Raw genomic sequence first — 25,103 nt, forward strand, 5'->3', positions numbered from 1 at the left:
TCCAAGCACTCTTTTAGTGGTATGCAAAATAAGAGGACACCTTGTCACTATAACAACAAGCATCTGTTTGTCTCTCAATTCCCCAAGGAAAGGCATCTAGCACTTATTTGCCTCCAAAAGAATGGGCATGTCCATACTTAGCTTCTACTAGTTATCACAACCAGATAGAGACAAATATAGGTTACAAAGCTAATGACTTTGGTGGCTCATCTAGCTATCATATGAATATCCATCCATCACTTGGAGTTATGATAACCACCAAAGTGGCAACTGTTGGATATCATTAGCATATGATGAACTAGCATGTTGATATGATAATAATGTATGTTGTCATTGATGTCAATAAGTTCAATTGAACCGATATGAAGAGGTATGAGGAGATGCAGTGAACCGGTGTCAAGGTTTCACTTAGTATCACTATCGGTTAATAGTCTTAGCTCTAGGGTTATCAGTTTGTTGATCCAGCATGTACAATGAAATCGATGATACTTTGTGATGAGTTAGCTAAGAGATGTGAATGAGATCGAGGTGCCATGTCAGCTTTGTGCACGTGAAGGATTTTCTTGAGGATCTTGCAAGAGAAGATCGACCGCATTCGAAGTCTACCTCAGGAATGATCATTCTTCTTAGTGGTATGAGAAGAGAGCGTGATGGGTTACTGATTCCCATATACAGTGATGAATGAACGATGCAGATTGTCTTCTGATCTGTTTTGAAATTGTAATGCTCTATGCAATGTGTTTGGACAGTTAGGGTTTGACCGCCTGTGTTGTAAACCTAAGATGCTTAGGGTTTAGGGTTTATGCTACCGACCTAACTATTGTCTATAAGGTCGATGATGTTTGCTATTGTAAATTTGTTGGAAAATGTTGTGTGTGTGTGTGTATCTGAGTGATGAGATACTTGATACTTGCTAGACCAGTAAGAGGGAAACTACAGAGTGTGATTACAGAGTAGAGGCTATGAAAAGGATCTACCTTAGCATGTAGTGTTGTTATCAGATCAGTGTTTTACTTGTTGTCTTCTAATCATTTCAGCAGTTGGAAAATCCGTTTACCGGGTAGCTTTAACAGGCTTATTGTAAAACATGTAGCCAGGTGACTCAAGATCATTGAGTTCTTCAAATCCTCTAGCAAGGTAACCTTTAACAGGGTTTCAACCTTTAATAGGGTATATAGCCATCCCTTAACTGGGTGATCTCTAACAGGATTGATTCCTAACAAAACCTAATTGTAAAGTCTTTAACCGGACTAGGTCCCTAACAGGGCGAGCTTCAAAAGAGTTCAAAAAAAAACTTGCGGGTATTCATCCCCACCGTGGTTTTTCCCATTTGGGTTTCCACATGAAAAATTTGTGTGTTATGTGCTATGCATTTTTCATGTGATGTTTCTGAATTATTTGGTTGTGAGATTATGCATGCAAAGTTAATAGGTTATGATATTACTAGTATACCACATGTATATGTTTATGGGTGAAGTTGATGTCGAGTATCGATCGTATCTGAAGGGTTTAGACTTATCAGCTTATGGTGTCTGGTGTATTACTGTGTTTAACCGGTTTTGTCATGGTTAAAGATCAGTAATGGAGATAACCAGTTGGTTTTGCTTTAACTAGATAAGTTGTTGTGAAAGTTTAGTTTTTTGTCTGTACTGATTCACCCCCCCCCCCTCTCAATACCGATTGGGTATTTGTTGTTTATCATTACTCATCAATTGGTATCAAAGCATTTCCAGGTCCTCGGTGATATAAGCTTAACCGCTTGAGGTAAAAGATCTTGTTGTAATAATGAAGAGGGAAGGTCCTAAGTTCAATAGAGATAACTTTAAGATATGGAAGGATAGAATGAAGATTTACATAAAGAGTATGGGTGCTCAACATTGGAGCTATGTTGAGAATGCCTATGTGGATCCCACTGGCACTCTGACTGATGATCAGAAGAGAGAAATCCAGGAAAATGGGCAAGTCATGGAAGCTCTTATCAGTAGCCTGTTAGAGATTGAGTTTATTGATGTACAAGACAAGGACACACCTAAGGAGGTATGGGATGCACTGGAAAATATCTATGGTGGTGATGATCATGTAAAGAAAGCTAAGGAAGAAAGCCTTAGAGGTAAATTTGAGGATATGAGGATGGTTGAAGGTGAAACCATTCAGCAGTATGGCATTAGGATTAAGACTGTGGTTGGAGATATCAAAAGCGCTAGTGGAACTATTGATGATACCACTGTTGTTAGTAAAGTCCTTAGATCATTGTTACCAATTTATGCAATCAGAGTTGTTGCTATCCAAGAACTGAGGTCTATTGATAAAACCAAGGTATCCTTAGATTATATTATTGCAAAGTTAACTGCATATGAGTTGAATAGCTATGATGGTGATGTTCAGAAGACTGAGTCAGCCTTTAAAGCATCTACGGTACCATCCAGAAAAGGAAAAGAAACTAGTACCAATTATGAATACAGGCAATGCAGAGATATGGATGATGAAGATTCTGATGGAATTCGAAGCTCTTCTTGCCAAAAGACTTTCGAAGGGATCTGGGAAGTATAGAAGTAAACTTCCTTTGAAATGTTTTTCCTGTAACAAGATAGGACATATAGTTGTTAATTGTCCTAACAATGACACTAAAGATAAACCAGAGAGATTAAGAAAGTACAAAGGTGGAAATAGAATAAATTGTCTATTTGTTGTGGATGAAGGTGTCAGTGATGAAGAATCAGAGGATGAAGAAAATGAAGACATAGTGTTTGTAGCAGTAAAGGAAGAAGTGTCTAACAAGAAAGCTCTTGTCTCTCGCATTGACAACTCCAATGAGTGGATAGTTGATAGTGGTTGTTTGCATCACATGACTGGCGACTGAAGAAAGTTTATGTCTCTGGAGGAATATGATGGAGATGTTGTCAGATTTGGCAACGATGCACCATGCTTGGTGAAAGGTAAAGGATCCATCTCACAGAATGGAAAGAGCAGTGCAGATTATCTCTACTAGGTAGAAGGTCTTAAGCATAACCTGTTGAGTGTTGCTCAATTGAATGACAAAGGACTAGTTCTGGAATTCAAAGGTGGAGTTTGCAGTATAATTGGGAAGAATGGTGAACTTATTGCCACCAGTAAGAAGATAAGAGGTAACCTATTTCAGTTGAATGCCAAGATAAGTGGGTGTCTAATGGCTAAGTTTGATGACAGTTGGATATTGCATAAAAGACTTTGTCATATGAACTTTGACAATATTGTTAAAGCTAGTAAGATCAAGGCGGTAAGAGGATTACCGTTGCTGAACAAACCTGAGAATTCTTTGTGCAGAGAATGTCAACTTGGGTAGATGTCTTCCTCAACTTTTAAAGGTAAGTCTTTCTCAGCAGAACATTTACTTGATCTTGTGCATACTGATTTATGTGGTCCTATAAAAACTAGAAGTATTTAGGGAGAGGTATTTTATGATTCTCACTGATGACTACTCAAGAATGATGTGGGTCACATTCTTGAAAGACAAGTCTGAAGCTTTTGGAAAGTTCAAATCTTTTAGAGCATTAGTAGAGAAAGAAAGTGGTAAAAAGATAAAATGTCTGAGAACTAATCAAGGAGGAGAATTCACTTCTGACGAATTTACTGTGAAGATAATGGTATCAAGAGGAGTTGTCTACCCCAAGGATACCACAACAGAATGGAATGGCAGAAAGAAATAACAGGACTGTAGTTGAAGCGGCTAGAACAATATTGATCCAAGGAAAGGTTTCTCACACTTTTTGGAGAGAAGCAGTGAGCACTGCAGTCTATACTATGAACCGAGTATTCATCAAGAAAGGAAAAGATAAAACCCCTTATGAATATTGGACCAGGAAAACTCCCACTATAAGTTACTTTAAAGTGTTTGGCAGTAAGTGTTATATCAAGAGAGGTGAGCAGTTGATAAAATTTTATGCAAAATGTGATGAAGGAATATTTATGGGATATTCCACAAAGAGCAAAGCTCTCAAGTGCTACAATAACAAAACTCAGAAAATTGTTGAAAGCATCAATGTCAGGGTTGATGAATCCCCTGAGGAACCTGAGGAAACATGCAGCGAAGAAGTAGAAGATGAACCAGGTATAGCTTTCTGGGAACCAGTTAAGAAAGAAACTTGTAAAGATCTTAGTGTTCATGTACCGGTAGAAGCTGTAGTAAGAGAAGAAGAAGAGGTTAGTGAAGAAGAAGAAGAAAAGCTAGCAGATCAGGCTAGAGTCATTCCCCGATATGTAAAGCTGCATCATGATCCAAAGCAAATCATTGGAGATAAAGATGTTGGGATACTCACAAGAAGAAAAGTGAAGGAGAACTCTTGCATGATTTCTAAATTCAAACCCAAGACTTCCAAAGAAGCTCTTACAGATGAAGACTAGATTAAAGCAATGGAAGATGAGCTAGACCAAATAAAAAAGAATAAAACTTGGTCTTTGGTGCCCAGACCCAAACATAAAAATGTCATAGGTACCAAATGGGTCTTCAGGAATAAGTTGAATGAAGAAGGCTTAGTTGTAAGAAACAAGGCCAGGCTTGTATGCAAGGGATATACTCAGGAGGAGGGAGAAGACTATGGAGAAACCTTTGCTCCTGTAGCTAGACTAGAAGGTGTTCGAATGCTACTTGCATTTGCAGTATTTAAGGGATTTAAGGTTTATCAGATGGATGTGAGGTCTTCTTTTCTGAATGGAATCCTAGAAGAAGAAGTGTATATAGAGAAACCAGAAGGGTTTGCCTTATCAGAAGACAATGACATGGTGTGTAGATTACACAAAGCCCTGTATGGACTGAACCAAGCACCTAGGGCATGGTATGAAAGACTACACTCTCATCTTGTGAAGATTGGATTTCAAAGAACAAGTGAAGATAGCAACATCTACTTGAAATCAGAAGGTGGTCAGATTCTAATCTGTGAAGTGATTGTGGATGACATAATCTTTGGAGGAGATGACAAGATGAGTCATGCGTTTGCAGATGAAATGAAGAAATAATTTGAGATGTCTTTAATAGGAGAAATAAAATTCTTCATTGGTTTACAGATTCAACAAATGAAGGAGGGTATCGTTATTACCCAGTCCAAGTATGTCAAAGAGGTATTGAAGACTTTCAGCATGGAGGAAAGCAAACTGGTTAGTACACCAATGGTGACTGGCTGTAAACTGACTAAGGAAGATGATTCAACACAAGTGAATGAGAAGGAGTATTGGTCAATGATTAGTAAGCTGCACTATGTGGTGCACATTAGACCAGATATTTCTCATGCAATAGGCATAGTAGCTCGTTTTCAGAAAAGTCCAAGAGAATCCCACTTGGTAGTAGTTAAAAGGATTTTTAGATATCTAAAAGGAACGGTTGACTATGGATTGTGGTATCCATATAATGGTGACTATAATCTCAAGGTATATACCGATGTTGATTGGGCAAGTAATGTGGACGACTGCAAGAGCACAATCGATGGAGCGTTCTTTCTCAGTGGAAGATTAGTATCCTGGACAAGTAAGAAGCAGAGTTTTACTTCTTAATCTAGAAACTGAAGCAGAATATGTGGTAGCCTTTATGAACTGCACTCAAGCAATTTGGATAAAGCATGTATTGGAAGGTTTCAAGGTACCTGTACTTGAACCGGTAAACATATTTTGTGATAACACAAGTGCAATAAATATTTCCAAGAATCTGGTATTGTATGCTAGAACTAAGCACATTGAGCTTAAATATCACTTCTTGAGAGAGAAAGTTCAAAATAAGGAGGTTGTACTACAACATGTTTCTAGTAAGGAGCAGCTAGCAGGTATATTCACTAAGCCCTTACCGAGGACTACATTTACCTATTTGAGAGGTGAATTAGGGGTTCTGCCCCTTCAAGAAGTCAACTAAAGTTGTGTGCTCCACATTAGTCAAGTACTATAGTGTCAAGTCTTTCAAGATTGATGTGTTGAAGGATGCTACTCCTTAGGGGGAGCAACATAGTAGATTTTGGAAGCTTATGCCTCCACTTTGGCATTGTTGTCAAAGGGGGAGAAGATATATGATGAATGGGGAAAAGATATCAGATGATGCAGATACACTTGTTTATAATGTTTTCAATCGCAATACTACACTAAGTATTGCCATCAATGCCAAAGGGGGAGATTGTTGGATATCATTAGCATATGATGAACCGGCATGTTGATATGATAATAATGTATGTTGTCATTGATGTCAATAAGTTCAATTGAACCGGTATGAAGAGGTATGAGGAGATGCAGTGAACCGGTGTCAAGGTTTCACTTAGTATGACTACCGGTTAATAGTCTCAACTCTAGGGTTATCAGTTTGTTGATCCAGCATGTGTGATGCAATTGATGATACTCTGTGATGAGTTAGCTAAGAGATGTGAATGAGATCGAGGTGCCACGTCAGCTTTGTGCATGTGAAAGATTTTCTTGAGGATCTTGCATGAGAAGATCGACCGCGTTCGAAGTCTACCTCGGGAATGATCATTCTTCTTAGTGGTATGAGAAGAGAGCATGATGGGTTACTAATTCCCATATACGGTGATGAATGAACGATGCAAATTGTCTTGTGATCTGTTTTGAAATTGTAATGCTCTACGCAATGTGTTTGGATGGTCAGGGTTGGACCGCTTGTGTTGTAAACCTAAGATGCTTAGGGTTTAGGGTTTATGCTATTGACCTAACTATTTTCTATAACATTGATGATGTTTGTTATTGTAAATTTGTTGGCAAATGTCATGTGTGTGTGTATCTGAGTGATGAGATACTTGATACTTGCCAGACCAGTAAGAGGGAAACTGTAGAGTGTGATTGCAGAGTAGAGGATATGAAAAGGATCTGCCTTAGCATGTAGTGTTGTTATTAGATCAGTGTTTTACCTATTGTCTTCTAATCATTTCAATAGTTGGAAAATCCATTTACCGGGTAGCTTTAACAGGCTTATTGTAAAATTTGTAACCAGGTGACTCAAGATCATTGAGTTCTTCAAATCCTCTAGCAAGGTAACCTTTAACAGGGTTTCAATCTTTAATAGGGTATATAGCCATCCCTTAACCGGGTGATCTCTAACAGGATCGGTTCCTAACAGAACCTTATTGTAAAGTCTTTAACCGGACTAGGCTCCTAACAGGGCGAGCTTCAAAAGAGTTCAAAAACAAACTTGTGTGTATTCATCCCCACCGTGGTTTTTCCCATTTGGGTTTCCACATGAAAAATCTATGTGTTATGTGTTATGTGTTATGTGTTATGCATTTTTCATGTGATGTTTCTGAATTATATGGTCGTGAGATTATGCATGCAGAGTTAATAGGTTATGATATTACTAGTATACCACATGTATATGTTTATGGGTGAAGTTGATGTCGAGTATTGATCATATTTGAAGGGTTCAGACTTGTCAGTTTATGTTGTCTGGTGTCTTACTGTGTTTAATTGGTTTTGCCATGGTTAAAGATCAGTAATGGAGATAACCAGTTGGTATTGCTTTAACTAGATAAGTTGTTGTGAAAGTTTAGTTTTCTGTCTGTACTGATTCACCCCCCCTCTCAGTACCAGTTGGGGTATCTGTTGTTCATCATTACTCATCAGCAATGTGTGCCAAATATTTTGCATTAACTACACCTCATATGTCAACCGATGTCTCATGTGTGGATTACACATATCAATGTATGATTAGAAGGCTCACATTAAATCTTGCATCCTCTCCATAGGTTGTCATATTCTCAATCTTGAAAATGCACATGCCTCTCCTTCCTAGCTCGCAATTGTCCATCATTAAATTGTTAGGAAATTAGTTTCCTTACTGTTTTGTAGTTTCTTAATGAGGATATATCCTTTTCCTACCCTAGTTTTTCATGTTTCCCACTCTGAGCAAATGAAATGACCCCTCATTCGACTAACATGCTTCACATCCATCAAGTCACTTTTGCAAATCCCCTCTAATGTACTTGTCCTCTCAACACCACCTCCTTTGCCAACTTGTCCACCAGCTCATTTCCTTCTTTGTAAATGTGGCTAACCTTGAACTCCTCTAGACTATCTAGCATAACTTTGATTGGACGAAACATCTGATTCTACACCAAATTTGGGGTCTCATTCTTCTTAATAGCATTGATAGTAATTAAATAATCCCCTTCCAAGTGGATTCAATTTTCTCCCAATTCTAAACCCATTTGTAGTCCTCTCATGGCTGCTTGAAATTCTACAATATTATTTGTTGTTCAACTAATTTTCTTTATCACCTCTTTTAGGATTTAGCCTTTGTCATCCTGTACCACACACCCAATTCCACTTGAACCTAGGTTGCCCAAGTACGCCTCATCAAAATTGATTTTTATCCACCCTAAATCCGGAGCACACTATAACATTACAGCTCTAGGATCACTAACCTCGACCCTACTATCAGTTCCAAAGATTGGAAGAATGATAATACCTACAAATTTCAACTTCATTTTTTCATACCAATTGGTGTAAACATTTTTCTTGAGTGTCTTGGATCTGACTACTTCATTTTTCGGTTCAATGATCTACCTCTCAATTTTATGACATAGTTGCTCCGAATCCATTTCCTTGTCTTGAAAAATTCTTCAGTTACTCTCTTTCCAAACCTCCTAAATTAGTGAAGATGGAAAAATACTCTAAATGTCTCCAATTACCGATTTTCTACTCTTGATTGGCCACATTCTAAACCATTCATCAATTCCCAAAGGCATAAGGTTGCTCTATTTTATTCTTCTTATAAACTATCACAAGTATTTGGTAAACTATTGGCATGTCCTAAAAGAATGTTGTCTGCCAATTCTTTACCATTACCGATAATCATTGATAACCAACTATTAAACTGATTTATCAAGTCTGCACATTAAGTGTTCATTTACCATGTATTAACTAAATATAAACATAACATCACATAAGAACATTAACCATATGAACACCATGTTTTTCACATGGAAACCCAAATAGAGAAAAACCACAGTGGGAATTGATACCCACAAAAATTGTGCACTCTTTTAGAATGTGCCCTATTAGGAGCCTAGCCCAGTTAGGAGCTTACAATGATGCCTAGTTAGGAGCTTACAATGATGCCTTGTTAGGAGCAAACCCTGTTAGGAGATACTCGATTAAGGGATTTAGATGATGAGCCCTGTTAGGAGCTTTGACATGTTAGGATCAACCTCGCAAGAGGAGTTAACACTCAGATTTGGAGCTACCCAATTAAGGGATTTACAATGTAAGGCATGTTAGGACCTACCCGGTTAAGGGATTTTAGCTGTTGTAACTATTAAGGAACAACAGTGAATGATTTGGGTATAGCACTTAACTACTTGCTTGATCAGATCCAATTTCTTCTCTAAGTCTGGAACACTTTGGCAGATCTCTCACACTCTGGTTCAGCTTCACACTCTTCTCAAAACCACCAACACAACAAACATCAATTGTACTAACCTAAATAACCTTTACAACTTAGATGGTTACAAAAACCTAGGACTTACAACATAGATCATCACAAATCTTTACAACTCATTACAGATCATCATTTATCATCATATGGAACATTAAAATCAATTACAAATCAATTACAGATGTTGAATGATCACCACACCTCAATCTGATACACTTTCAAACCCTTAGCTCATTCCGCTAAGCACTTTGTACATTCTCAAGAAATTCACTCTTGATCGTGCCAAAACACCATTCAAACACTTCACGCGGTTCTAGCCACATCATCACCAACATTTGAACTTAGTAGATCACCGCCAAACCAAAAATCATTACCAGTTAAGAGAATTGTTTACTAGTCCTTAAACCCTAGCAAAAATACAAGAGAAATCATAAACATGACTTCCAGTAACCAAAACATGATGCGATTCTAGTTAGATACATATTACAATGACACAAACTCACATTCCAAACCGCAACGCTTCAATCATCACCAATCGCTAGATCTAATCAAAACATTTCCTCATTTACCGGTTAAGGTCCTAATTCCTATTTCACTGCCCTCAATACCGATAAGGCATTTCCAGTAGATCAAAAAGACTAAGATGACAAAATACAACATAGTAAACATTAGTTGCCATCAATGACAACACAAATAGCTGATCAAAGTCATCCAATCATGCAATCTCAATCTCTTCATCACAATGTCATCACAAACAATCCTTTACCAGTCCAGTCATCATTCTTCATCTGCATCAGTATGCCAATCATGCCAACATTCTCCCCTTTTGGCATTAATGGAAACACCAACATATTCAACTAAAATCATGTTTCTTAGTTTTGGAACTTCTCTGTTGCACTTCACTCTTCTGCCAATTCTCCACTTCTCCGCTTGGAACTGAATCTTCATTTCTTCTTCCCCTTTCTATTACACATCTTCTCCTCTTTAGGCTAATATATTTATTCTCCCCAATTATATTTCTTATTCTCCCCCTTTGACAACAATTCCAAAGGTGCATATGCATCACCAGTCATCAAATTTATTGTTTTTGTCTTCAACATCTCTGCAAATCTCATCTAAGTTGCTCCCCCTGCAGAGTAGCCACCATTTCATCAATCCATAATGAAAAGATTTCAATAATCATACTGGATTGATGCATCTCCTACATCCTAGTTTTTCTTGTATAGGGATCTGACCCTTAATTTACCTAGATGAGGTACTCAAAGGTAGTCTTCAGCAATGGTTTAGTGAAAATGTCTACTAGCTGCTCTTTGCTTATCACATACTCCATTCTGACTAGTTTTTCCTGTACTCACTCCCTCAGAAAGTGATATTTCAATTCTATGTGCTTTGTCCTTGCATGTAACACATGATTTTTTTAAATATTAATTGCACTTGTATTGTCACAATAAATAGTTATCGGTTCAGACATATCAAGTTTAAAACCTTCTAACACATGTCTCATCCAGATTGCTTGCGTTCAATTCATTGATGTTGCAACATACTCTGCCTTTGTTGTTGATTGTGAAACTCAAGTTTTCTTCTTACTTGTCCAAGCAACCAATCCACATCCAAGAAGAAAAGCTCCACTGATAGTGCTTTTCTGGTTATCAACATTGCCTACCCAATCTGCATCAGTAAACACTTCCAAAGAAAAATCATTTTTATAAGGATACCATAAACCATAATCTATTGTGCCTTACAGATATCGTAATATCCTTTTCACTACTACCAAGTGAGTCTCCTTGTGATCCTTCTGAAATCTAGCAACCAAACCAACAACATGTGCAATATCAAGCCTACTATGAACAACATAATGCAACTTACCAATCATGGAATTGTATTATTTTTCATCAATAGAGGGTGAATCACTCTTTTTAGACAATTTACAACCTATCACCATCGGAGTACCAACCGGTTTACAATCCTCCATGCCAAATGTTTTCAACACTTCCTTTACATACTTACTTTGACATATAAATATTCCACCATCCAATTGTTGGACCTGCAACCCAATGAAAAACTTAATCTCACCAATAAGAGACATCTCAAATTATTTCTTCATCTCCTCAGCAAAAGCCATACATGATTCATCATCACCTCCAAAAATTATATCATCTACAAATACTTCAGCTATCAACATTTTGTCTCCTTCGGTATTAAGATATATGTTACTATCCTCACTGGTACTCTGGAATCCTATCTTGATCAGGTGTGCATGCAATCTTTCATACCATGCTCTCGGTGTCTGCTTCAATCCATACAGTGCCTTATTTAACTTGGAAACCATATCTTTAGTCTCAAACAAAGCAAATCCATCTGGTTGTTCTATGTACACTTCTTCCTCAAGAATGCCATTAAGAAAAGCATATTTAACATCCATCTAGTAGACCTTAAAGCCTTTAAATGCAGCTTAATCAAGTAACATTCTTACTCCTTCCAATCTTTCCACCAGTGCAAAGGTTTCTCCATAATCTTCTCCTTCTTGTGAATAGCCTTTGCATACCAACCTTGCTTTATTCCTCATGTCAACCTTGCCTTCTTCATTCAACTTGTTTCTAAAGACCCATTTAGTACCTATCACATTTTTGTCTTTCGGTATGGGAACAAGTGTCCATGTCTTGTTCTTCTCTAACTAATCCAATTCCTCATTCATAGCATTAATCCAATCACCATCCTTCAATGCCTCTCTTACTGTTTTAGGCTCAATAGTTGAAATCAGATAGGAGTTTTCTCTAATTTTCCTTCTTATTTGTACACCAGCATTTTTATCACCAATAATTTGTTCTTATGAATGATTCAATCTGACATATCTTGGTATTACTAGTTCCAGTGATGTGTCTTATGCTTCATGTTCTTCATCTCTATCTTCATTTACCGGTTGAGCACTTATTTCTGCATCTTCTCATCATTCTTTTACACTTCTGGTTCAATATACACAAGTTTTTCTTCATCTTTCTCAAGTTCATATCTACTAGTCTCATCAAATTTCTCAGAGAGTTCATTTACCTTCACATTTGCAATCTCAATGATCTTTTTTGTTCTCTTGTTATAACATTTGAAAGCCTTACTCTTTGTAGAGTAACCAAGAAAAATACCTTCATCACACTTTGCATCAAACTTTCCAGTGAAATAATCACGTTTAATGAAACATTTACTCCCAAAAATTTTAAAGTAACTTACATTAGGAGTCTTGTCATGCCATAATTAATAAGGTATTTTGTTGTCATGCCAAATAGGGAAAACCCACAGTGGGAATTGGTACCCACAAAATATGTGCACTCTTTCAGAATGCGCCCTATTAGGAGCCTAGCCCAGTTAGGAGCTTACAATGATGCCTTGTTAGGAGTCACCTGGCTAAGGGATTTAGATGATGAGCCCTGTTAGGAGCTTTGACCTGTTAGGATCAAACTCGCAAGAGGATTTGACACTCAGATGTTGAGCTACCCGATTAATGGATTTACAATGTAAGGCCTGTTAAGACCTACCCGGTTAAGGGATTTTAGCTGGTGCAACTATTAAGGAACAACAGTGAATGATCCGGGTATGACACTTAACTACTTTCTTGATCAGATCCAATTTTTGCTCCAAATCTGTAACACTTTGGCAAATCTCTCACACTGTACCGACCTAAATAACCTTTGCAACTTAGTCGGTTACAAAACCCTAAGACTTACAACATAAATAATCACATATCTTTACAACTCATTACAGATCATTATTGATCATCATATGGATCATTACAATCAATTACAAATCAATTATAACCATTGAATGATCACCGCACCTTGATTTGATACACTTTCAAACCCTTAGCTCATTCTGCCAAGCACTTTGTACATTCCCAAGAAATTCGCTCTTGATCGTGCCAAAACACCATTCAAACACTTCACGTGGTTCCAGCCACGTCATCACCAACATTTGAACTTGTGTAGATCACTGCCAAACCAAAAAACATTATTGGTTAAGAGAATTCTTTACTGGTCCTTAAACCCTTCTTAAACCCTAGCAAAATACAACAGAAATCATAAACATAACTTCCAATAACCAAAACATGATGTGGTTCCTGTCAGATACATTTTACAATGATAAAAACTCACATTCCAAACTGCAACTCTTCAATCATCACCAATCGCCAAATCTAATCAAAACATTTCCTCGTTTACCGGTTAAGGTCCTAATTCCCAATTCACTGCCCTCAATATCGGTTTAAGGCATTTTCGGTAGACCAAAAAGACTAAGATGGCAAAATACAACATAGTAAACATCAATTGCCATTAATGACAAAACAAATAACCGATCAAAGTCATCCAATCATGCAATCTCAATCTCTTCATCCCAATGTCATCACAATCAGTCCTTTACCGGTTCAGTCATCATTCTTCATCTACATCAGTTATGCCAATCATGCCAACAAACAAAATGTCCATATGCTTCCCACATGACAATTCATCAACCCCGAACACATATTCATTCAGAAATATTAATCTACAAGATCCGTGAACTAAATTACCACACACTAGAGTTGTTATACACTATTCATACCAAAAACCATGATTACCGGATCTTCTAGTTTGCACGAAACTCATCACCGAAGGCCACAATCTAGGAATTAGGCATATTACATGACCACAAACCTTCTCTGAAATTCGCATAGAAAAATACACTACCAAAATAATCCACCAATAAAAATTGTACACTATCGGATACATTGTTTTACTTATTGGACCTCACCGGACTCAAACAATCTTCATTCACTCTTCCAAAATGATGAAAATATGAAGCGCATATACCAAATCTGATATAAGTTGCCATCAATGACAACATCTGAACATACTTGCATTGTCTCTTGCCAACATGGTCCACCTATACATTTCTTCAATGGTAACTTGTATCTATCTCTTTGAAGACATATTTTTTAAGTACCTAAACAAAAGCAAATATATTATATATATGTAAAACATCATTTTCTAAAATAATTATATTACGAACTTGACTATATTTTGAAAAATGCATGCACTTAATTTTTTTAAATAATAAAATACAATTGTAGACAAATTTTATTGATAAACAAAAAGAATTAGAACATAATTGTATGAACTACAAAGTGTATATCTTAAGCTTTACCTATGAGCAAGTAGATGATTGAAGCCACAATACAATGCAGATGCACTTGTTTCTTGGAAAGAAATGAAAACACTATGTAAAAATGCAGATGCAGATGCATATGCATTTGTTTCTTGGAAAGAAACAAAAATCCTTGTGTGAAATGGAGATGCACCTATTTCTAAAATAATATATATCAGATAATTAATAATTTGAAGTGTCACATATACGTTTTTAGAAGAAAAAAAATAGCATTTAGACTGTCAAATTCCAAAATAAGCTTGTAATCATCTACAAACACTGAGATATACAAAGTTTCTGAGTCAACAAGACACACAAACAACAACTTCGCCTATCAGAAAGCAATACCAAAAAAAACGACAATACAACTAAAATCACTTCAACATAAAACCAAAAAAAAAAAAATACTAACGATCCCATTTTCATATAAAAATCATAAACCTCAATAATAAAAGAATTACCAATGAAAGACCTTTGAGATGAGTATCAACCAACCCTGCCCCACCAATGTAAGCGATCAACAAGTCAGCCGAGGAAAGCAATAGAGTAAAGCAAGCAAAGGTCTCTTAATTGTTCAGCCCATTTGACATTTATTAAATAATAAAAATTAAAAAATAAATTAACAAATCTAAAATAAAGAAATAATTTAACAAATCTAATATAAAGAAATTGTTTATTTATTTATTTAACTAAATATATTGACTGCGGATGACGGCGGTGGGCCCAAAAAGCGGATAAGTTTTGTTGACAATTTAATGGTGATTGCTGTACAGCTCATGGATTGCGGGGTATGGAATGAAATGGTGTGGACATGGTGAATGGAGCATGCCATTCTGTCAACTGGATAGCCAGTGCCCTTTACGCCTACCATTTTTAGAAACAAAAAGAATCATCATTGCCCCACTTGTGGAAAGCGATAAAAAGTGATGAACGGATTTGATCCTCTGAATTTTCAATCATTGATTTGGAGAAAGAGGGCATTCATGCCTACTGCGTAAATATTTTTATAATTATAATAGTAATATTCATAGAAGAAGATGACTCTCTGCACATGCATTCTACTACTTTATTTCCCACTTACGGCGGTGGGCCCAAAAAGCGGATAAGTTATGTTGACAATTTAATGGTGATTGCTGTACAGCTCATGGATTGCAGGGTATGGAATGAAATGGTGTGGACATGGTGAATGGAGCATGCCATTCTGTCAACTGGATAGCCAGTGCCCTTTACGGCTACCATTTTTAGAAACAAAAAGAATCATCATTCCCCCACTTGTGGAAAGCGATAAAAAGTGATGAATGGATTTGATCCTCTGAATTTTCAATCATTGATTTGGAGAAAGAGGGCATTCATGCCTACTGCGTAAATATTTTTATAATTATAATAGTAATATTCATAGAAGAAGATGACTCTCTGCACATGCATTCTACTCCTTCTTTATTTCCCACTTACACAACCACCTACCTCCAAGCTCCATATAGTTGATAGATGTTCAAACATAAATTTATTTATTTTTTACAATATAAGACGTTTTGATAGATGTTCCCTGTAATTTATTTATCGCCTGTGTTTGGTGCTGCTCTTTTACTGGTTTGCTCTAGTTAGGTCTACAATGGCTCCTCTTATGTTGTTATCTTTCATGCTTTCCATCTTCTCAATCTCTGGTCTTCCTCACTCTCCCGATAATCTCTCTCACGAACAACAGCAACATTTACTCTTACAATTCAAATCTGCCATTTCGAACAACAACAAAACTTCACTGGCAGATTGGACTCCCCATCTCCCCCTCTGTAATTGGACAGGTATTACTTGTGATCCATCTTCTCACTCTATCCTCGCTCTTAATGTATCCTACATGAATTTAGATGGCACCATTTCCCCTGTTCTTGGGAATCTCTCCTCTCTTCAATCTCTGGATCTCTCCACCAATGCTCTCACTGGTCACATTCCACCTCAACTTGGTCAGCTTCGCCATCTGCAGACACTCTGGTTGGATGAGAATAAGCTACAAGGAATCATTCCTCCCTCTCTCTCCGATTGCCGCAGTTTGATTTCACTGGCACTCTCCCGTAACCAATTGCATGGCAGAATTCCGCCTGAGCTTAGTCTTCTCCCAAGTTTGAATTACCTTGACTTGTCAGTAAACAATCTCACCGGTACCTTATCCCCCTCTTTAGGAAATCTGTCCACCTTAGTTGCATTTGGTGTGGCAGACAATGATCTCACAGGTACCATTCCTGTTGAGTTGGGATCCCTGTCTCAACTACAGGTACTCTCCCTTTATAGAAATCAATTGTCAGGCCCCATTCCCAGCTCATTGGGAAATCTGTCTGTCTTGATTAATTTAGCATTGGCAAGTAACCATCTCCAAGGTCCTATTCCCCCTGAAGTGGGCATGCTCACTCAGCTACAGGTTATTGATCTTTTTGATAACCACTTATCAGGCAACATTCTCTCCTCCTTAACAAATCTGTCAAAGCTGAATGAATTGCTTTTATTTGAAAACCGGCTGAGCGGTCATATTCCGTGGGAAATTGGTACAAAGCTCACCAAGTTGCAAATCCTTAGTTTATGGGGAAATCAGCTTAATGGAAACATACCAAACTCCATTGGAAATTGCTCCAGTCTCACGGCACTCGGTTTAAATGACAACATGCTCAGTGGAATGGTGCCAAAGGAGCTTGGTAAGTTGAGTCTCCTTACCCGGCTTTACTTGCAAATGAATCAACTTGTTAGTACCAGCAAAAACACATTGGATTTTTTCACTGCTCTCACAAATTGCTCCCACTTGGAAAATATAGGACTGTCATACAATCGTATTACTGGTATATTGCCTCCATCCATCGGTCAACTGTCTTCCAGTCTTATTGATTTGGATTTAAAATACAACATGATAAGTGGAACCATACCTCAACAAATTGCCAATCTGACAAATTTGAACTCCTTAGACTTGAGCAATAACCTTTTCAGTGGCAGTATTCCATTTGTAATCAAAAGATTCCACAAGTTGGAAAGATTGTATTTAGGTGGGAACAAATTACAAGGAACCATTCCAGGTGAAATAGGTCAAATGCAACATCTGGGACTCTTGAATCTTAGTCACAACCAGTTATCTGGAAAAATACCAGATTCTCTTTGTAACTCCCAGCAGCTACGATATCTCTATTTTCAGCACAACAATTTATCAGGGGAGATCCCTGCTAGTTTAAAGCAATGCCAGAAGTTGGAGCTCCTTGACTTATCTTACAATAAATTAGGGGGAAGGATACCCCGTGACGTCATTGCCAGCCTTAAAAACCTACAATTCTATCTTAATCTTTCATGGAATTCTTTGCAAGGGTTCTTGCCCAAGGAGATGAGTAAAATTGTAATGGCTCAAGCCATAGACATATCTGGAAATCAACTCACTGGGGTGATTCCAAATGCTCTTGGAGACTGCACAAATTTAGAGCGTCTAAATCTGTCCCACAATGCCTTTGAAGGTCCAATACCAAAGTCGCTCTCCAAATTACAAAATCTCCAAGAAATGGATGTTTCTTTCAATAATTTGTCAGGCCGAATTCCAGAAGGAGGGTTGTTTCCAAATAGAACTGTCATAACATTGTTTATGGGAAACCTTGGCCTATGTGGCCCAAAAAACTATTCTTTGCCTCCATGCCCAAATCAAACCCAGAAGACACGATCACTGCTCAGAAAAATAGTCTTATCAGTTGTTGGAACCATTGCATTTGTATTATTCATTTTCATTATAGGAATGCTATGGAGGCAGAAACTTTCAAGACAACCATTCCGTCTCTCAAACTTTATTTTTCGAAGGCTCAGCTATCCGAAATTTTCTTATGAAGATCTTGTCCTTGCAACATCTGGATTTGATGAGGCAAACTTGATTGGAGTGGGTAACTTTGGATCAGTATACAGAGGCATTTTGAGGGATGGGAAGACAGTTGCCATTAAGGCTCTTAATTTACAGAATGAAGAAGCTCAGAAGAGCTTTAATATAGAATGCAAATTGTTAGGGAGAATTCGGCACCGTAACCTCGTCAAAATCATAAGTGCATTTTACTATCCTGGCTTCCAAGGTTTGGTTCTTCAATTTGCATCTAATGGGAGCTTGGAAAAGCATTTGCACCTTGACAGAGATGATCAGGGCTTTTGTGAATTGGGATTCAACGAATGCTTAAACATTGCTATAGATGTAGCCCATGGAATGGAATATTTACATCATGATTGTCCTTTACAAATTGTGCACTGTGATTTGAAACCTAGCAATGTGCTCCTGGATGACAACATGACAGCTCTGGTGACTGATTTTGGTATATCCCGTTTGACTAGTACTCCAAGTTCCACAGATTCACTGACTACAACAACATTTGCACTTAGAGGATCAATTGGTTATATTGCTCCAGGTAATTTTTAAAAGAATTTCATTACATTAGCTTTAGCATTTCTCTTAATATCTTTTTAAGAATTTCATGAACAAAATCGATTGCAGAGTATGGATTGGGTGGGAGTGTTTCTATAAAGGGGGATGTTTACAGTTATGGAATTCTGATATTAGAGATGGTTACAAGGAAGAGGCCAAGTGATGACATGTTTGTGGGAGACATGACCTTGCAGAAGTGGGTGAGATTGTCTTTTCCAAATAGACTGGCAGATATTGTTGATAACAGGTTGCTGAGTGATGTGAATGCAAACATGGAAGAGAATGGATTTCTTCTTTCTTTCATTTATTTTGCATTGCTTTGCGCCAATGAATCACCAAGAGAACGACCCTCCATGAGAGATGTAGCCATGGCCTTGGAGAACCTCAGGACATCTTTCACAGGAAATGCAGCTTCTTCCAATTTAGCATCTAGCATATCAGACCTCCTACATGATACCAATCCCACTGCATTATCGGCATCTGACAGTAGTTCTACATTTTAGATGTTTTGAGTTCCATTTAAATACTTTTAGTGCTTTCTATTAGCTATTTAAAGTCTATCGTTTCTCACAAGCTTGTCTACTTTTATGCAAAATCCTCAGGTTAAATTGTAATTATTTAAACAAGAAAGATGTTCCAAATCATGTGCATGCACTACAACTTAAGAAAGTATATATATTGTTGAAATGGTTAAAATCTATAATATGTTATCTATGGCGCTTGCTCTGATTATATGCAAAGTTTTAATATTTTTATTCTCTTTTGCTTCACGATATTCATTATTCTCCAAGTTCAAAAAGATTGGAACAATCTGCATGCTATAACAACTATGGAATATTCTTGTCCAGCGAGGAGTATTCATTATTCTCTAAACTCGAAAAGATTAGACCAATCTGTTTTATCTCCTCTGTTGAAACGCGATTGCCACAAGTCATTTGTAAACTTCGGAGGCTCTCATCTCGTGCGACCCAGCGGCACAATACCTGGTTAGTTCTGAGTTTTTGTTGCTCTTCGAATCGTAATTTACTACCTCTCCACTTCTATTATCATTCGCATATTTTACATGGAGATTTTGTTATTAAAATTTTATGTGTTTCGTCTGCTCAACCCAGAAACATGGGTATTGGAAATTTTTAAGCCCTATGTCAAGTGCATGTGGCTCATCTCTTCCTTATATAGCTTTTTGATTGTTGGGTGGTGATGCACCCGTGTCTTGTTCTGTCAGCAATACCTCTTTTACCTTGTTTTTATCCTTTCCCTAGCCCAGATCTCGATCTGAGTTTTCTTCTTTCTTTTAGCTAAAACCATTGGATGTTTGCATATGTTGAAACTATTTGATGCCTTGTCAATATCCTCTACTCGCAAACATATGTCTGGTTGTGTCGTTTTGGTCGATACCTCAAGCTGCTGATTTCGAAAATTTGATATTGTTCTCCTATTGTATCATCTGCCTTACACCCAAGCTGGCTGTTTAAGCTTATCTCATTTGGGGTGTATTCGTCCATGATCCCCTCACACCAACTCCTGAAATGACCTTTCTAATATAGATTTTCAACTAATGCTTCTGAGATGATGAGAGTTTAGGGAGTTGCTTTTTCAATTGTTAAGAACATGTGCCATGGCCTGATACACATACTTATATTGAATAATATATCCTAACACAGATTTTAAAAACTGGGTAGCTGGGTTCATTGCTTACTTGTTCAGAGCTCGAAACCAGAGCTTCTGGAATCTCTGATGTTGCTGATGTTGTTGTTGTACTTGTAAATCCTCTGCCCTTTCTTATTGCGCTTGCCTTTGCTCTATTATTCTGTTGATATTCCGTTGCTCTCCCATGTCATTGAACTAAATTGACAAAACAGAGATGACCGTTATGCCAACCTTTCAAACCACAAGAAAATCACGTTAACTTAAAAATTTGAAAAAACAAAAGGAGGTTAGTTGTCCTTTGCGTAGTCCTATAAAAAGAGTCTAAATAGCTGATTTTGATCTTTGAGGGAAAGGAAGTAAAATTTTCTGCAGTTCCAAACTCATCAAAGGTTTTCACATTCCTATAATGTTTGAAAGCAAAAGCTTCTGTTCAATTTCAAACTCACCGGAGCATACAACATTTACTAATGTTTGGAAGGCAAAAGGCTTGTGCAATTCAGGGTATGCAACATCCATATGATGTTTCAAAGGCAAACTAGACGATTCTATTACTGCGTGCTGGACATTAACTTCAAAGAAAGCTAACATCCAATGGTCAATCTCAAGGTTTGTTTGCTCAATTTCATGACCAATCATTGAAAATAGTTTCGAGGAATCAAGATGACAAAATGAGTTCCCTGAAGCTTGCAGTCAGTATCAACTTTGCAATGGCAATGCCTTATATTTCAAATGTGTCAAGCATTTATGACAAGTAAAACAGTGATATATCTTATAAGCTATTTTAAAGCATTTCAAGATGTATGAACGTATGATCAATTTGCATAGAAATTTAGTTTCAATATAACCAACTTATTTTTCTATTGCTTTGCACAGAAGCATGTAACTACTTAAAAACCTGTGCTTGTAGAAAAGCTCATTTGATCTCTACCTATCTTCCCTTGGTTAGAGGAATACAGGCAATGATACCCATCTTACCTTGCTTAGAAGAATAGTCTTATGCTATTCAGTGCCCATCATGTATTATGTTTCGCCTTCCTATTTTGTGTCCCTGTGTATTCCTCGGGCTATAGTTGAGTACCTGTTGTGACCATTTCACACATCGCCCCATTTGAAATGGGGACCCCCTCTTTTTTGCTCGTTTTTCGCTTGCTTTTCGCTTCGCTTTTAGGGTTTTGTTAGTCAGTCAGTTGTCTGGATTTAGGGTCAAGCCTTAGGGTTTTAATTGCCGTCTTTTCAGGCCAGAATCCAGTCAGTTTTGAGAGCTTTTTGAGCTTCCTTTTGTAGGATGCAATTTTGAATGAAATGAATCCGCCAGAATGGTCTATTTTCAATTGGAATTTTTGAGTGCAGAGCTTAAATTTGTCTAAGTGTTGAAGATGAAGTGTGAATTTTTGTCCAATTGAGTAATTTTGACCAAATTTTGACTTTTTTGATTTTTGATCCCGGGCATGGGGAATGATTTGTTTTCGCCTTGTGAAGAGATTAAATGTGCAAAATCATGTTATTTTGGCCTGTAGGAGCAAAATCGCTCCTATCCCTCAGTGAAGGACCGGAGCTTGTTTTCAAATATCTTACCGTCCCTGCAGAGTCAAGATGAATTTCGAATTGCAAGTGATGAAGAATGGCGTGATCTTTCCGTTGAATATAAATTGAAGAATTTCACGAACACGGAAGTACCTCCAGGAGTCAAAATCGCTCCTGTCCCTCAGGAAAGGACCAGAGCTACAAATCAAATATTGCTTTGTCCTTGCAGGATTTTGACGACTTAACAATTTGAAGATGTCCAAGGAGATATGTTTTATCAAATGAATATAACTTGAAGTGCCGACATGAAGGAGAGTGGTCCAGAATGCCAAAATCGCTCCTGTCCCTCAGGAAGGGACCAGGGCGAAGTACATTATAGCTCTCGTCCCTCTCCCAGGGACCAGAGCGATATTCTTCATAGGGCATGTTCTGGACGAAAATCAAGCAAGTTATAAGTTTGAAGGCAAGAAACAGGGTGAAATGAACTCATTGAAGATAAATTGAAGATTACCAAATGTCAACAAAAGACCTAAATGCCTAAGTTCGCTCCTGTCCCTCTCCAAGGGACCAGAGGTATTTTTTGTCTAAGACAAATTTCTTGCTAAGTTACAATCAAACCCAAGGCATGGATGAATGGAATGGAATGTTACGAATCCGTTGAAGATAATTTTAGAGGTTAGCAATGTGATGTGGAGCCTACAAGAGCAAGATCGCTCCTGTCCCTCTCCAAGGGACCAGGGCGATATAATGGTTATATTGTCGTTCCTCCAAGTTCAGGACACTCTAAGGCGAAGAACAAGGTGGTGAGGACATTTTAAGACATCTCCATCAAGCACAAAGTTACAAAGGTCGCCAAGTTAAAGAATTTGCATCAAGACACCTAATTCGCTCTTGTTCCTCAGGAAGGGACCAGAGCGAAATTTGCATAAAGGCATAGATTTCGAAAGATTAACAAGCACCAAGTGATTAAGGAAGATCAAGGGATCACATTTTACCCAATGAGGACAATTGCAAGTTGGAGAACGCAAGCATGAACCCAAAAACTTGAAGTTCGCTCCTGTCCCTCAGGAAGGGACCAGAGCGATGTTTATTATATTGGCCAAATCCCTCGAAAATCACGTAAGGTCAAGATTTTGCAAGGTCGTATGAGGTCCAAGGCATGATTAGAAGGTGATATACAAAGACTTCAAACGTTAAAAGATCCTCAAATTGAACACAGAAGCTATATCGCTCCTGTCCCTCTCCAAGGGACCAGGGCGACTTGCTTGGGATTCTTCATTTTCCTTCAAGTTCATGCCAAGTCAGGGTTTTTCGGGATCACACAAGGTATAAGGTGTCTTTTGAAGATGATATGCAAGAGTTTTGAACGTCAAAGTGTTACCAATTTGTGCAAGGAACTCATATCGCTCCTGTTCTTTGGACAAGGACCAAGGCGATTTCATTAAAACACTCATGATCCTTTAAATGCATGTCAAGGCAAGTGCACGTGAGATCAAGGACGTCCTTCAAGGGGCAATGAATGAAGAATCAAGGTTGAAAGATCACACATTTTGGCTAGAGCTTCCAGATCGCTCCTGTCCCTCTCCAAGGGACAAGGGCGATAATCTTTCTAAAGTCTAAATGCCTTGTAAAAATCAAGTGGAACAAGCATGGAATGAACAAACAATGTTATTATTCGCCCTACAATGAAGATTAGAGATTAAAGATGCCAGGTCAAGGAGAAATTATGAGGATCGCTCCTGTCCCTCTCCAAGGGACCAGGGCGATAATGGTCCAAAGGCATTTGTTCACACAAGCAAGTCAATCAAACTCGAAGGATCCAGCGAACATGCCAAATTCAACGTAAGGATGGAGACTTTGGACGTTGAAATTGCAAGAATCAAGACCCAGTTGATGGATCGCTCTTGTCCCTCAGCCAGGGACCAGGGCGATGAGGTTTGTTTATCTCATTTTCAAATTTTGGCGCTAAACGTACATTTTTTGATTTATTTTGAATGCTAAAATCGATAATTTTGAAAATTTAATTAAAAATTGGCATTTAAATATTGCACTTGATATTAATTAATTATTTTTTGCCTTGTAAAAAATCAAAGTTTATTAATTAAAAATGATGGCAAATTAATTAATTATTATAGAGCGCTTGGTATTTTATTGTTTTATGAAGGTCGGCCTTGTTATTTATTTAAAAATCGTTTAAAATTGCCTTTTTTTTTTTTACCAAGTCGGCCTTGGGGTGAATAAGAGGTAAGCGCTATAAAGGGGAGGTGAAAATCATTATTTTCACATTATCATTTTCATCTCATATGCGATCAAAGGAAGAAGTGCGAATTGATATCCAAGGTGGAGCGAATTTCATTCCAAGCAAGGTGGTGCGAACTTGAGGTTTCCATTTGTGCGAACTTGTCAAATCCATTGGAGATCACGTCAAAAAACTTGAAGGGTGGCGAACTTGATAAGGGGAACGTTGCTTTGAAGATCACATCGAGGACATATCAAAAGGTGGTGAAATTGATATTTTAAAGGAGAGATTGCATTGAAGACTATTTATACGTCAATTTTGCCTAGGCGAATCCTTTTTATTTTGCATTCTAGAGTTAGCTCTCTATTGAGGTATGGCGATTTTTGCTTTATTGCTTTAATTTTGAACGTTAATCGTCATAGTCTAAATTTTGAATTTTGAATTTTGAATTTTGAATTCCTAGCTCAATCATTTTATTTTAGGAAATGATAACTCAAAGACTTGTCATGAAGTTTCCTAAAATTTACTCTCTAATCTATGTTATGCATTGCAATATCTAGCTTCTTATTATGAAATGTTGTGTAGGTATGGCAACTCCGAAGGCGGGAGCATTCACCAGTCGTTCAGCTCTCATGAAAGAAGATCAGAAAACCGAAGAAGTGGATACCAAGATCGTGTCGAAGTGGAGCAACATTGGAGATACAAAC

The 25,103-nt window shown here is 37.6% G+C and overlaps 1 protein-coding gene across 1 annotated transcript; it reads left to right on the plus strand.

Annotated features, from left to right (window-relative positions):
• Positions 1 to 15,993: 15,993 nt before the first annotated feature.
• On the plus strand, positions 15,994 to 19,679 carry LOC131031300 (probable LRR receptor-like serine/threonine-protein kinase At3g47570). Its single transcript, XM_057962385.1, has 2 exons — positions 15,994 to 18,966; positions 19,053 to 19,679. The coding sequence occupies exons 1-2, from the start codon at positions 16,173 to 16,175 to the stop codon at positions 19,484 to 19,486; spliced, it is 3,228 nt and encodes a 1,075-aa protein (XP_057818368.1). The 5' UTR covers positions 15,994 to 16,172; the 3' UTR covers positions 19,487 to 19,679.
• The last annotated feature ends 5,424 nt before the right edge of the window (positions 19,680 to 25,103 follow it).

The sequence above is a fragment of the Cryptomeria japonica genome, chromosome 5, assembly GCF_030272615.1.
Source record: "Cryptomeria japonica chromosome 5, Sugi_1.0, whole genome shotgun sequence".
Classification (NCBI taxonomy): Eukaryota; Viridiplantae; Streptophyta; class Pinopsida; order Cupressales; family Cupressaceae; genus Cryptomeria; species Cryptomeria japonica.